General features: G+C 42.3%; 1 protein-coding gene across 4 annotated transcripts in view; it reads left to right on the forward strand.

Annotated features, from left to right (window-relative positions):
- The window catches only part of DNAH9 (dynein axonemal heavy chain 9), a 318,684-nt gene that overhangs the window by 163,271 nt on the left and 140,969 nt on the right, over window positions 1–14,444 (forward strand). For all 4 annotated transcript variants that reach the window (XM_082708418.1, XM_082708419.1, XM_082708420.1 and 1 more), the window contains 3 exons: window positions 1,567–1,669; window positions 2,196–2,435; window positions 11,922–12,083. In XM_082708418.1, the coding sequence (XP_082564544.1) occupies window positions 1,567–1,669; window positions 2,196–2,435; window positions 11,922–12,083 (505 nt within the window). The remainder of the gene's footprint in view (window positions 1–1,566; window positions 1,670–2,195; window positions 2,436–11,921; window positions 12,084–14,444) is intronic.

A 14,444-nucleotide genomic window follows, 5' to 3' on the forward strand; every position in this document is an offset into this window, starting at 1 on the left:
AGGCTATTCTGCTGGACCCACAAACCACAGGTGAGTGCTGGTGCTCAGTGAGAAACCCCATAGCAAACCACATTCCTCATGGGATTCTGTTTCCTGGGGAGTTTCCAATGGGCATTCATGCCTACATGGGAAGTTTGGTCCAGGAAGATGCTGCACTCTCATCTAAAGGTAAAAAAAGAAAAAGGCCTACTTTTTTCTTCAATGTTCACCTCAAAAGTTGCCTTCTCCAAACCCCCAAATCAGAATTCACCACTCCCATCCCCCACTGTGGCCCCACAGCCCTAAGCAGGCACTAGAGTGAGAACAGCCCCCACTCTATGGAGCACAGAGAGGTTGGCAGACCTTCATGGCCTGTGTCTCCTTTGGAGCGACTCACAGGGTCTCACACTGTCTCTTCAAACAGCATAATTTTTCATGGCGAAAGGTCTGAACTTTAAAAAAAATAAAAGTCCATGGTTGGACACCCCACTCTGGCCCACCTTTCTACCCTGCATTGAATTAACTGCTGAGAAAATGGTCAGTGCAAAGAGGGAACCAACTTGGAGAGAATGATGGTTGTGATGATGCCCCAAGTTGCCTCTCAGTCATGCCTCACGTCTTTGCGGGATGCCTGCCATGTATGGCCATCCGCATCCACACCAGCATCTGCACTGGACTGGGACCCTTCAGCCCTACACATACACTTCAGACTTCAATGAGCAGTAGGGACTCCCTGGAAACCCTGCCCTGTTGCCTTGGCATGTTTACGCTTCCTCTCTCAGCAATGGCTATTTCATGCCTTGGGACTGTCTGTGAGCTTCCCACCCCACCTCTGCCACAGGCGCCATCTTTGTTTTTTTTCTTCCACATCTGTACAAGTTACCTGCTCCCCCCTGCTTCGCTTTCTCACCAGTCCTGGCACACCTTCCCTGAAACTGAACCCTGAAACTCACCAGCTCCTCGCTTCTACTCTCTTCCACCTCCTGCATTAACCACCCCTCATCTCCTGAAGAGTTCCTTCTCCTCAATATGGAGACTCACCTAGATTTCCTCTATTGTGTTCAGAAACACCATTTTTAAACTATTGGCCTGTTCTCTCTCCCTACAAAGCCAAATGTCTCTGCTCTGTTTACACTTCACCACCTTCCCTGTCACTGCTCACCCTACTACCTGTTTTCTGTTTCTTCCGCTTTACCGAATGGTGGTTCTTGCTCAACCCCTAACTCTGTGTTTCTGTAAGATCCAACACACCCATTGGATTGGGTTGCTGTCTTCCTCTCTCTACAGCCCTGGACGTGCTTGACTGATTTCTCCTTCTGGGGGCCCATATACCCTGGATTTCCCCCCTACCCCTTAGTCCATTTTTATGGCTTCTTTCTCCTACACTACTCCCATCGATGTTGGATCCCTCTAGATTTGGGCCTAGGCTCTTGTCCTTTTTCAATCTCTACCAATGGATCTTGACTTTTTTTTTTTTTTTTAACACCCAAACTCATGAATGATAGGACATATCCCACCTTACCTTGACAAGGCATTCACCTGCCTGGGCCCTCACCCAGCTCTCACTGTGGTTTCTGTCCGTTCCAGGTATGATCGGAACAAGCTGTCCCTGAAGGAGGTCAGGAATGTGCAGTACGTTTCCTGCATGAACCCCACTGCAGGCAGCTTCACCATCAACCCACGCCTGCAGGTATGGGGGGAGCCGGGGTACCCAAATCCTGAATAAAGTCTACCTTACCAGAGCAGGTATCACTAAGTGACAAGTAATCATTGGCCCTTTCCCTGTCCAGCCTTTGAAAGTGGCAAATCATATAGGATGCTGATTTGCATTTCTCTGGGGACAAAGGTACTTCCAGACCCAGAGCCATGAAGTTTTTTGAGCTAGAAGGTGTCATGGAGTCCATCTAATTTGGCTCATCTTCAGAGAGATGAAATGACTCTCATGTGGACTTTCAGTATCAAATACTTGTTGGGACTCGAATGCTCTGAGTTCAAGTTCTGCTCTCTTCCTACCTGCGGACATCTTTGACTAAAGGCCCAAAGCCCACTACCCCTCTAGTCATTTATATTCAACCTAACTGTAGGTTCAGCATGAGGCATGTGACCAGATTATAGAATCCAAAGCCCTTCTAAGAATTCCTCATTATTTTACCCAAATCCCCAAGAGGCAATTTTGACTCTAACTCATGACTCTGACATCCTGTTCCCCTGGGCAGCGTCATTTCAGTGTGTTTGTGCTCTCCTTCCCGGGAGCGGACGCCCTCGCCTCCATCTACGGCACCATCTTGACTCAGCACCTGACGCTTGGACGTTTCCCAGCATCCCTGCAGAAATCCAGCCCCCAGCTCATCAATCTGGCCCTGACCTTCCACCAGAAAATCGCCACCACGTTCCTACCCACAGCGATCAAATTCCACTACATTTTCAACCTCAGAGACTTTGCCAACATCTTCCAGGTGAGTCCATCTGCCAAGAGACACAGTGATGATCTGGTCCCTTCCACTCTTAGTAAAACAAGAGTGAACACCAAACTCTTAGGCCAATGCACAGGTCTTTGGAATCATGAGCTAGTAAACAGGTGAACAGGGTACCATGGGATCCTCGAGGAAGGACATCAACCAGATAGAGTTCTGTCTGCCGATGACACCATTCCCCAGGACACATTTTTAAGTTGATTCCTTTGGGTTGCAGAAGGCTCGGCACCTTGAAGAAAATGGTATAGAATGATTCCACTGTGCCTCGGAAGGAAAGCAGAGAAAACTATTTTGCAGGCCCTGGTGCTATACCCATTATTCTTGGGCACAAAAAAAACGTCCCCTGAGTCATGCAAGAGAGATCTGCTTCCTGAAAAAAAGCCATGTTGGAATATTCATAAGACACCATCTGCCAGCCTCTGGGAGGCCTCGGTCTAAAAACTCTAGGTTCCTTTCCAGGCCACAGCCATTTGATTCTCTTTGAGCTGCTCCTCTGAATAGTGATGGCCTGTCTCTGCCTGTTGCTTTCCCCTGCTTGACCCTGACCGCCAAAATGCCCAGAGGGCAGTGCGGCAAACCCCAGCCCCCTCTTCCTTTTGGTCAGGCACACCAACCTCACAGGGTGTGGAGAGTCCACGACTTTCCCATCCTGGACAGGAATCTGCAGAAACTGCTTCTCAGAGAGACTCCTCCCCCAGAAAGCCCTGAGAAAAGATAAAGGAGAAGGATGCCTCTTACACCAAGCAGAGGCCACACCTGGAGGGGAATGTCTGTCTGACTGATCAGGGAGGGAGGCGGGCCCCACCACAGCGGGTACAGCTATCTGGAATTCATTACCCATGGCCCTACCTGAACAGGTGGGATTCTGGGGAACCTCAGACTGGCAAAGGCCCCGACCGTGAGAACACCGGGCCTGCATGGTCCAGCCAGGCATTTGGGTTGGAAAGAGAAGAAATTCCCTAAACATTAGTTCAGAGATCTAACGGCTGTGTTCCAGAAAGGCTGAACCTACCGGTGCAGACACCGAGACCCACATGAGGGCAGGGCTTTGAGAACACGCATTAGCTGGCTCAGGACAGCCCTCCTGGGTCCTGGACCCCTCGTAGACATTAGCTCTACGAAACACGAGGAGAAACAGAGACCCTCCAGGGCTTCTATAGATTTTCCTGAGAGCGTACCGCCGGCCAGTGAAGGAACTAGAACACAAGTCTGGGTCTTTGGGTTCCTGGCCAGACCCTCCGTCCTCCACACCATTCTGCCCATCTCATCTGTGCTTCCGACAAAGAAAACGAGCATAAGGTAGTTGAGGCAGCAAGAAAGACTGCGCTCGAAGCCTTGTAGCATGAGGGCAGGACAATCACCAAGTTTGTGCGTGCCCACTCTCGTCTCTCATCTTTTGAGTATTAACAGAGAAAGACCTCTCTTTTTTTTAAGATTTTATCTATTTATTTGACAGAGAGAGACACAGCGAGAGAGGGAACACAAGCAGGGACAGTGGGAGAGGGAGAAGCAGGCTTCCTGCCAAACAGGGAGCCCAATGCAGGGCTCAATCCCAGGACCCTGGGATCATGACCTGAACCAAAGGCAGAGGCTTAACTGACTGAGCTCCCCAGGCATCCCAGAGAAAGACCTCTGTTATCACACACCCCCTCTCTGACACCTCCCTGCAGCTTGGCGTGGTGGGGGAGTCACCCTCTGCATTTCCAAAATGCTGAGAAGGGAGTTCACATTGTCAGAGCAAATTCACATCACTCATAGGGCAGAGCTAAAGGGAGGAGAGCCTCAAGTGTCTTTTATCAGAACCATCCCACTCCTGTCCGGACAGACGCCTTGTCACCCTCACACCCTGAATTGTATACTCATGACAAGCCTTGGGGATGCACATTGTTATACCAATTTCAGAGAGGTTCGGGGAAGTTATCAGCTAGGTGACAGCATGAATGGTCACGAAGGTAGAAAGTACACACCTTGTCGTTGGAAGGAATAGGAAAGCATCTGGCCCCGTGGAAATGGAGGGAGAGGTGGAGGGGGCCGCTGAGAGACGAGATCGGAAAGATCACTGGAGGCCAGAGTGGGCCCCACATAGAGTCTGTAACAAGAGCTAATATTTACGGACCACAGTCCGAGGCCTTACACATCTGTTAGCGAACAGTTTCATCCTCAAAACGATCGGGTAAGGTGAAATACAGATTCTTTCCAATTGGGAAATGACAGTGCTGTGCCACAAAGAAATCGAGTACCTCAGTCGTGTTTGCACGCGCAGCGGTACTGAGACCCAAAGCTAGAATCTTCAGCTCTACAGTGCAGGTAAGTTGCGGGGGGGGGGGCAAAAGTGAGGGGGAAGGTCTTCTTCAGCTCTACAGTGCAGGTAAGCTGCGGGGGGGGGGCAAAAGTGAGGGGGAAGGTCTTCTTCAGCTCTACAGTGCAGGTAAGCTGCGGGGGGGGCGGCAAAAGTGAGGGGGAAGGTCTTCTTCAGCTCTACAGTGCAGGTAAGCTGCGGGGGGGGGGCAAAAGTGAGGGGGAAGGTCTCTTGTCCCACACGCTCCCCTGCCCCCCAGCCCGTGTCTTTGCCGGACTCAGGCAGCCTGAGTGGTGATCCCCTAGGCTTTCGGCAGCCTGCCAGCTGTCAGCCACCTGCCACAAGAGTGGGTAGGAAAATGCCTCCCTCCCTGGGAGTGCCTGCCTCCCTGCAGCCGCATAGCCCCCCCACCCCGGCCCTCCTCCTCTCTATGGCAGTTTCCGGCTCAAGCTTGACCACAGCTTCCCCTGCCTCCTTCCCCTCTTCCTTGCCTGAAGGCCTGATGATGGAAGCATTGGCACAGGGTAGGGGTGGGGGGATCTGTTAAATGCCCGTGAGAAGAAGCATGCTGCTTTCCTCCACTCGGCTTGACCCAAGGCTCAGCAACTCAGACCTTCCCTGCACTTCCCTCACTGTCCTGATCAGGGCACGATCAGGAGCTCCGAGTAGCAGAAATCATTAACGGCTCCCATTCCAGTGTGACTAAGGGGATGCAGAGTCTGTGCTCGGTGGGCTCACGTCGACTCAGCCCTTAACTCCTGGGCATCCTCAGCAGTTGGCTTTCCCGGGATTATAAACTCCAAGTGATAGCACAGGTCACTGTAAAAGACAGTCCAGGAAGTTGGGGTTCCCGGATCGGTGCTTCTCCCTGCCCTCTGCATCTCATCCCTGGCTGATACCTAGGAGAGCCAAGAAGGAGGGAGGCTGAGACCCAGGTGTGGGTAGGGCCAAAGGGTCCTCATGGAATTTCTTTCTTTGCAAAAATAAACTTATCAGAGTATAATATACATGTAGGAAAGCACACAAGTCATAAGCTCACAACTAGGTTACTTATCACAGTCATCACACTTAACAGAACTATGAGAATGAGATCAAGATCTTTAGATCGAAAAACAGAACATTCCCACATCCCTAAAGTTCTTCCTTTTTTCTCTCTTTGATTTGGTTTTTCTCTGCCCCACCCCACCCCCCAGAGGTAAATGCTGTGTGGACTTCTACTTGAACTGATCCCTAAGTTCTTTTGGCCTATTTTGGGATGTTATCAAAATAGAATATTATTTTTGTAACTTTTAACTCACTTTGTAACTTCATTCAGTGTTATGCTTATACTTACATATACAATCATGTTATTGGTAAAAAATACTAGTGATGACTTCCTTCTTTCCAATCCTTTAATCATATAATTTCTTTTTCTTGTTTTACTGTACTGGTTACAACTGCCAGTAAAATGTTGAAGAGAAGTTGTGAGAATGGATTCTTGTTGCATTCCTACTTTTAGGGAAAAAAAGCTTGTACTAGTTGACCATTAAGTGTGATGCTTACTCTGGGTTTTGGGAGACGCTCTTTGCCAGATTAAGAAAATTCCTTCCTGATTATAGTCTCCTAAGAGTTTTAACCATGAGTATATGTTGAAACTTAACAAGCAACTTTTCTGTAGCTCTTAAAATAATTACATCGATTTTTTTTTCTTGTTGTTTCTGGAAATGTGATAAATTACATTGATTATTTTTGAATCTTAGATCACTCTTGCATTCCTATAATCAACCCAATTTAATTGCTACATGTTAAGCCTTTCATATTTTGCCGGATTCCATTTGCTATTTTTAATATGCTTTTTGCACCTCTATTAATAAGATTGTCCTGTAATTCTTCTTTCCTCATAAAATGCATTGGGAAGTGGTCCCTTTTTCTCTCTCAGTAAGCTTTTGGGAAACACTGTAGTGAGCCTTCCTGAAAAGTCAGAAGAATTTACTGCTGAAACCCTCTGGAGTATTTTTTTTTTTTAAGATTTTATTTATTTATTCAACAGACAGATCACAAGTAGGCAAAGAGAGAGAGGAGGAAGCAGGCTCCCCGCTGAGCAGAGAGCCCAATTCAGGGCTCGATCCCAGGACCCTGGGATCATGACCTGAGCCAAAGGCAGAAGCTTTAACCCACTGAGTCACCCAGGCACCCCTCTGGAGTATTTTTGTGGAAGAACCTAAGTTATGAGTTCTATTTCTTTGTACACATTAGACAATTCAGATTTTCTATTTCTTCGTGTGTCAGTTGTAGGATATCAATGTTCTCAATCTCTAATTTATTGCCATACAATCATCTATAATATCCTGTGATTGTCTTTTAGATAACTGTTGTATCTGACATTATCTCCTCTTTCTTATACCTGATAATGATTATTTGTGACTTTTCTCATTTTCTCTTTTTTTTTTCTCTTTTACCAGTCTTACTAAGGAGTTATCAATTGTGCTAATCTTTTCAAAGAAACTGATAAGTATATACATATGATATCCTTTTTTTGCTTTATATGCTGTCTGTATATGCTGTCTGCTTTTATGTTACTAATAATTGATCTTTTCCTTATAATCTTTTTCTTCATACCTTTAGGTTTGAGTTCTCCTTTTTTTCTAAGTTCTTGACATAGCTACTTGTGTCATCAATCATCAGCCTCTCAGCTCTTATAAAACATTCATTTTAAGGCTATGAATTTATCACTAATTATGCCATATACTGTAGCATGCAAACTTTTATATGTTATGTTTTTATTGTCATGCGCTTCATAATATTTCTTAATTCCCTCTATTTGGAAATATATTCCTTTATTTTATTAGAATTGAGAGATTTTCTAGTTATCCTTCTCTTATTGATGCTTAGCTTAATTCCATTGTTGTCAGAAAATATACTCAATTATTTCATTCCTTTGAAATTTGTTGAGATCTGCTTTATTTCGAAAGGTCTGACCAGTGTGGCTTCTTAAACAGTACATTCTTCAGGTGCTGATCGTGGTTGAGTCAATATGTCGATTAGGTCAAATTTGTGAATCATGTCATTGAAATATTTTATATCCCTCACTGGCTTTTTTGACAACCTGTTCTGTAAGTTTCTTAAAAAGTTATGCAAAAACCTCTGTCTGCGATTATGGGCATGTCCATTTCTCTTTTTGTTTACATCATATTTGCTTTATGTATTTGGAAGCCATGTTTTTATGTGCACACACATTTAGAATTAGTGTATCTTCCTAGTGGACTGATCTTTTTCTTATTATTAAATACACTGCTTTATTTTTTTAAATGGCTCTTGCTTTAAAGTCGGTTTTGTAGAGTAAGGTGGCTATTTCTCATTATTTTAATCCATATCTTCATGCCATACTGTTTCCAATTCCTTCATGCTGTATTGTTTTTCAATTTCTTATTTCAGCCTCTTTTTTTCTTATGTTGAGGGTATATCTCCTATAGGCAACATCTACTTGGATTTTTTAAATCTAGTCTAATAATCATAGCCTTTAAATTAAAATATTTAGTTCATTTAGGTTTGATGTTATTTTATATAATATATATTAGGATTAAATCTACTTTATACTGTTTGTTTTCAGTATGTTCTACCTATTCTTTTTTTTTAAGATTTTATTTATTTATTTGACAGAGAGAGAAAGATCACAAGTAGGCAGAGAGAGGGGGGAAAGCAGGCTCCCCACTGAGCAGGGAGCCTGATGCGGGGCTCCATCCCAGGACAGTGGGATCATGACCTGAGCCAAAGGTAGAGGCTTTAACCCACTGAGCCACCCAGGCGCCCCTGTTCTACCTATTCTATGTTTCCTTTCCTCTCATCTTTTTGTACTCTATCAAACCAATTACTTTTTATTCTTTTATTTTCTCCCTCTTATAGCAGATGTCTTTTTATTGGTCATCTAATGGTTACCAAATGCATCATTTTGTCCCTTTTTCTTTTATAAATTAGTACTTTATCAGTTGCTATATAATGCAAGATTCCTAGAACAATTTACATCTCTCCAATTTTTATTCTATTGTTATTTTTAAAATTCAGTATATATTGAAAACCCATACTACACTAATATTGTCTTAGTCAACATTTATTTTTTTAATATTTATTTATTTATTTGAGAAAGAGAGTGAGCAGGAGAGAGAGTGAGTAGGTGGAGGAGCAGAGGGAGAGGGAAAAGCAGGCTCCACTTGAGCAGTGAGTCCAACACAGGGCTCAATCCTGGACCCTGGGATCATGACCTGGGCCACAGGCAGACGTGAAAACAACCGAGCCACCCAGGTGCCCCAAGACGACATTTAATTAGATTTACTCACATATTACTCTTCCCCTTGCTCTTGTTCCTGTTGCATTTCTGATTCTTCCATTTGGAATCATTTTCATTCTGCCTGAAGAACTACTTTAGTATTTAGTGTATGCTCCATTCTGCTACAAAATAACCTCTCAGTTTTTTATTTAACTGGATACATTTATTTCTTATTTTTAAAAAGAATTTGGGAAGGGAGTTTAGAATTCTAGGTTGGCAGCTATTTCTGTTGGTATTTTGAGGGGGTCCTTCTACTGTCCTGGCTTCCATGTTTCGGTTAAGAAATTATCTCTCAAGTCTTACATTCCTTTGACAATACACGTTTAGGGTTTTTTTGTTTTGTTTGTTTGTTTGTTTGTTTTCTTTTTTTGGTTGCCAACTTTTAAGATATTCTGTTGGTCTTTGATTTTCAAAAATTTCACTGATATGCCCCGATGCCTAAGTTCTCTTTTTTGTATTTATATTGCTTAGTGTTTATAGCACTTTTGAATCTGGGTTGATGTCTTTTCTTTTCAGTTGTATTTTTTCTCCAGTTTTAGAGAAGTTCTGGCCAATATATTTTCAGATGCTGCTTCTGCTTCTCTCTCTTTTCTTCTAGTATTCTAATACACATATATGACTTATGTGTCTCATATGTCCCTGACACTCATTCTTTTTTCTGTTTGTAATTCAATCTGAATATTTTGTGTTACTCTCTCTTCATGTGAGCTAATTCAATTTTCAACTCTGTCCATTCTGCTCTTAACCCCACTGATAAGCTCTTAATTTCATTAACTATAATTTGGGGTAATTTTTAATTTGAGAATTTCCATTTGATTCATTTTTAAAGACTCCAGTTCTTTGATGAAGTTCTTTACCTGATGTCCTCTAATGTCTTGATCATATCAATCATAGTTTTGTTAAAGTTTATGTCTGATAATTCCCAGTACCTAGATCTTCTGTGGGTCAGTTTTTTTCTTGATTTGGCCATATCACCTGGTATTCCCAGTAATTTTTGTTTGATTGCCAGACATTAAGTGTTTTAAAATGTACAGATAATTTGAGGGTTTAGACGATGCTATTTTCCTTCAGTGATTACTTCTGCATCTGTTTCTGCCAAGCTGCTGCCATGGACTGATAAGATTGAAATTAGACTCCAATTTCTGTGAGGACTAAATGATTTGTGATTCACTCATATTCCTAGTATATAACCATTTGAGGGGTTTCCTTGGGGTTTTTCACCATGACCCTCTTCTAGGTAATCCCTGAACTTCAATTTTCCTCCTTCCTACCTCTTGAGATAAGTTTGCTCAGCATCTTAACCTGTCATTTGTCTCTCTGTCTTTTTAGTTTCTGAACCTGTAAGTCATTAGTTGTGAATTGGCAAATGTCCAAAGGAAAAAGAAATAGTGCCAGGTTTAGGGTCCATCTTTCTTCCTTTTCTTCTCTCTAGAATTCAGCTCTTTGAGTCCCCGCTGCCCTGGTTACTCCATAATGCCTCTAAAAGATGAAACTTTAAAGATAATTTCCCATCTTTTGTAGTTGACTTCAGTGGATTGGTTTATAATCAGGTATTCTGCCCCTACCGAAAGCAGCAATCTTGATGGAGGTTCTTGCTATGTTACAGTAATTGAAGGATTCAGTATTAGTCTATTCTTTCTTTCAACAAGCACTCATTAAGAATCTAGTATATGTCAGGCACCATGCTAGATGCCAATAATACAATAATAAAAATAAACAATACTCAAAATGAAGTCTGCCAATTTCCCTGCCTTTGAGACACTCATCATGAACTGAAAGAAGCAAACCTGTCCAAAGAAAAGTGATTTTAGGAACAAATAGATGTATATGTAAAGGGTGAAGTGGAACACATCAGAGGGAATGCTGTTGGGCAGGAAGAGAAGTGTCATGGAAGACTTTAAGAAAGAGATAACACTTGAATTGGATCTTGAAATGTGAGCATAGCAAGAAAAGCAGAAAGCATGAAGACAAAAAAATTATGCAGTATCAGAAAATAATTTTAATTTGGTGAAACTGAAATCTAGATTTTTATGGGAAATCATAAGAGTGATCTTGAGGAGCTTACTAGTGGTCCCATTATGACCAGAACTTTATGCCATGCTCATGAGTCAGAGCATTATTTTGTGGTGGTGAGGAATAATTAAATAGCCCCTTTCCCTCTATGATAAAAAAGAAAGCAATGGGGGGAAACCCAGGTCTAATGAGATTGAAGTTAAGGACCTGTTGTGGTCGTTGAGAGACTCTAATCTTGGTGGTCTCCATTTTTCAATGAAAAAGAAGACTAAGACATTGACAAATAGTAACAGAAAGAGGTGAGGTAACAGAGAAATTTTAAAAGAATAGTAAATATTTGGAATAGTCCCTATAGTGTATAGAAGGAGAACATATTATAGATAAATGGATTGTTGACCTGCAAAGGTTAGTTATAGTCATCCCAGCCCTCTGTCATCATCCTGATTTTACATAAGCCATTGTTCCCCAGCCTATTTTTTGAGTTGGCGCTTAGGGAATTGAAATACAGCAGAGAAGCTACCTCTCTCCTCAGTATGGTTAGTTAGAATGTAATGGTCAGAGTTTTAGACTCTAAAGTCAGGCAGACCTAGTTTCAAACCCTTCTGGTTTTGTACTAGAGTCACATACTATATATATGTCATAGACATACTTCCTGTCTTTCTGAATCCCGATCTCCATGTTGTACAACATAAATATAGTAAAAATTATTTTGTAGAATCATCATGGTGGTTGAATGATTATTATCTGGCAAAACTTCCAGTCCAGTACCTGTCACATAACTGGTTCAATAAATTATAGCTATTGCAGTTTTAAATTATTGTTCACATCATATTTTTCTCTATTCTCTTTAAAGGGCATTCTCTTCTCCTCAGTAGAATGTATAAAATCCACACAGGACCTCATAAAGCTCTATCTGCATGAATCAAATCGGGTTTATCGGGATAAGATGGTAGAAGAAAAGGACTTTGATCTTTTCGATAAAATCCAGACAGAAGTGGTCAAGAAAATTTTTGATGTGAGTATTGCCCTGAAAAAAAATTTTACATTCGAAAAATAATAATTATGCAGATAATCAACCAAATGATAATATCCAGCTCATAAATTGGGGGCAAAATCAGAGATTAGATAGAGAAAGAAATCTGTCATTGTTTTGCTGAGGTGAAAAATGCTAGGACAACAAAAGGCACAAATAAATCCTCGAATGTCAGTTTTGAAAAGGCCTGTGGGGATCATCTGATCCAATGCTTGCATCTTATACTGATTCCTCTCAATAGCATTTTCTGGATTGGTCATCCCAGTGGATGCTCCAACGTCCTTGAAAATGGCCAGCTTCATCTTTGCCAAGGGAGCGACTTTGGAGCCGCTGATGACCAGAAATTTGGAACAATTTTGAAATGTGGAACCTTTATGATAACCTTAAAGGCTGGAATGTGTTTCTAATAATGCGCTAATATGTATTTCCCTGCCCACTAATTGTAGGTCTACATGAAAAACGTTCAAATATTTTAAGATCATTTGTCTTGTCCTTCCTGGATCTTCTCTCCCCCAGACCAAATAGCCTGTGTTCTTTTAAGCCACTTCTGACATGGCTTCTGACATGGAGAAATTTGCCATCATCTTGATTAATATTCCGTGAGGTTCCCCCTCCAAAATCATGGTATCTGACTTTCATCACACAACACAACTGCTCTGACCTAGAGCAGAATCATCATTCCCTCTGATTAACTATAATTTTGTTACTGTTTCCCAAAATTGTTCTCCTAACTAGTTGTACTACAATATACTCTTTGGAAAGAAGATATCCATGATAAATTGAGAAATACTTTGTATTCTATCCCCCCTCTTAGAAATTCACAATGCTTTCAGTACATTAAAGACCTAAAATTCTTGAATAATCCTGATTCATTTATCATTTCCCAAATGTATGAGACCCTGAAACTCTTTTCCCTTCATAAAACCTATTAATGTTTTGCAGAATGAATACTCCATAGACTTTGTCTTGGGAAGCATACATTAACACAGCCCAAGATCATATTACACTTCTAGTCTCAAAATTATCCCACAACTCACCCTCAGCCTTCTAAATGTTGACCACATCTCCATATTTTCCACACATACTGCTTGTTCTCTCTTGAACTTAGAAATAATCAAAACTTGTATTTAAATGTACCATGTCCCAGAGCTCACCTGGTTAAGTCTAGCATCAGATTTTTCCCTGATACCATCCTGGTTCTACCTCTGAAGATACAGTCCATCCCAACCTACATGATAGGACATCATTTTTTCTTAAAGATTTATTTATTTCAGGGACAGAAAGAGTGTGTGCACACAAGCAAGAGCAGTGGAGGGAGGGAGAGAGAGAGAGAGAGAATCCCAAGCAGACTCTGCACTGAGCCCAGAGCCCTATGTGGGACTCGATCTCAGGACCTTGAGATCATGACCTGAACCTAAACCAAGAGCCAGATGCCCAACTAACTATTCCACCCAGCCACCCCTTAGACAGCATTGTGAAGTAACTTCTCTCTGTTGGCTCCTTACTAGTACGAACACCCTGAAATTCCCCCACTTATAATTTTGCTATGCCCCAATATTCAGTACTCACATCTCAGATGCCCCTCTGAGCACCGTAGGATTTGCCAAATCGTGTATTCATTGTTTGCTCTGCAAGCGAGCTTTGACTATCTTCTTCCATTGCTCTGAGCTAGCCCTTTCGAGTATCAACACTCAGCCTTTGAGACAGAGGTTCCTATCTGTATCCTAAGAACACATTCTTTTGATCATAGACCTGGATATAATTAATACTGCCATTGGCTTTCCCCACTAACATTTGAAATACCAGCTGGAGGTACTTTTGGCTGCATCAAATCTTGACAGCGGTATTAAAGAAAAGTTGCCAAGTTTCCACCAAGGAAGTGATACAGTCCTGTTTCTACCAATAAAATCTTAAGGTTCTCTGAGAAGTGGCCCTTGTGGGGCATGGTGTCACTATTAAGAAGTCTTTGAATCACCAGGCAGGTTGATTTTCTCTCTCCCTCCTGAATAGCCTGGCTCTGATCATAACATCAGAAACCCATCGTTTTGTTCATCAAAGAGTCTTTGTAAACCAGCCTTTGCAGAACTGTACTTGGGTCATTCCTCTGCTACATCATTCATGTAGATTGACTTCTGACAGAACCAATTCCCAGTATATTAGCCCATTTTCAGATTGGGTAAATGGGTTCCCACGTCACTTCCCCATGTGCCTTCTCCAGCAAGCAAGAATGGCTCTCTTGCCTTGCATTAAATCCTACCCAGGTGTCTAGACGTCTACGGTTCCTGTGTAGCAAAGCCACAATAGTTGGAAGGCTTTCCATAGCCCTGACATCACCTTCAAAGT

This window comes from Mustela nivalis (genome assembly GCF_964662115.1).
Source record: "Mustela nivalis genome assembly, chromosome: 17".
NCBI lineage: Eukaryota > Metazoa > Chordata > Mammalia > Carnivora > Mustelidae > Mustela > Mustela nivalis.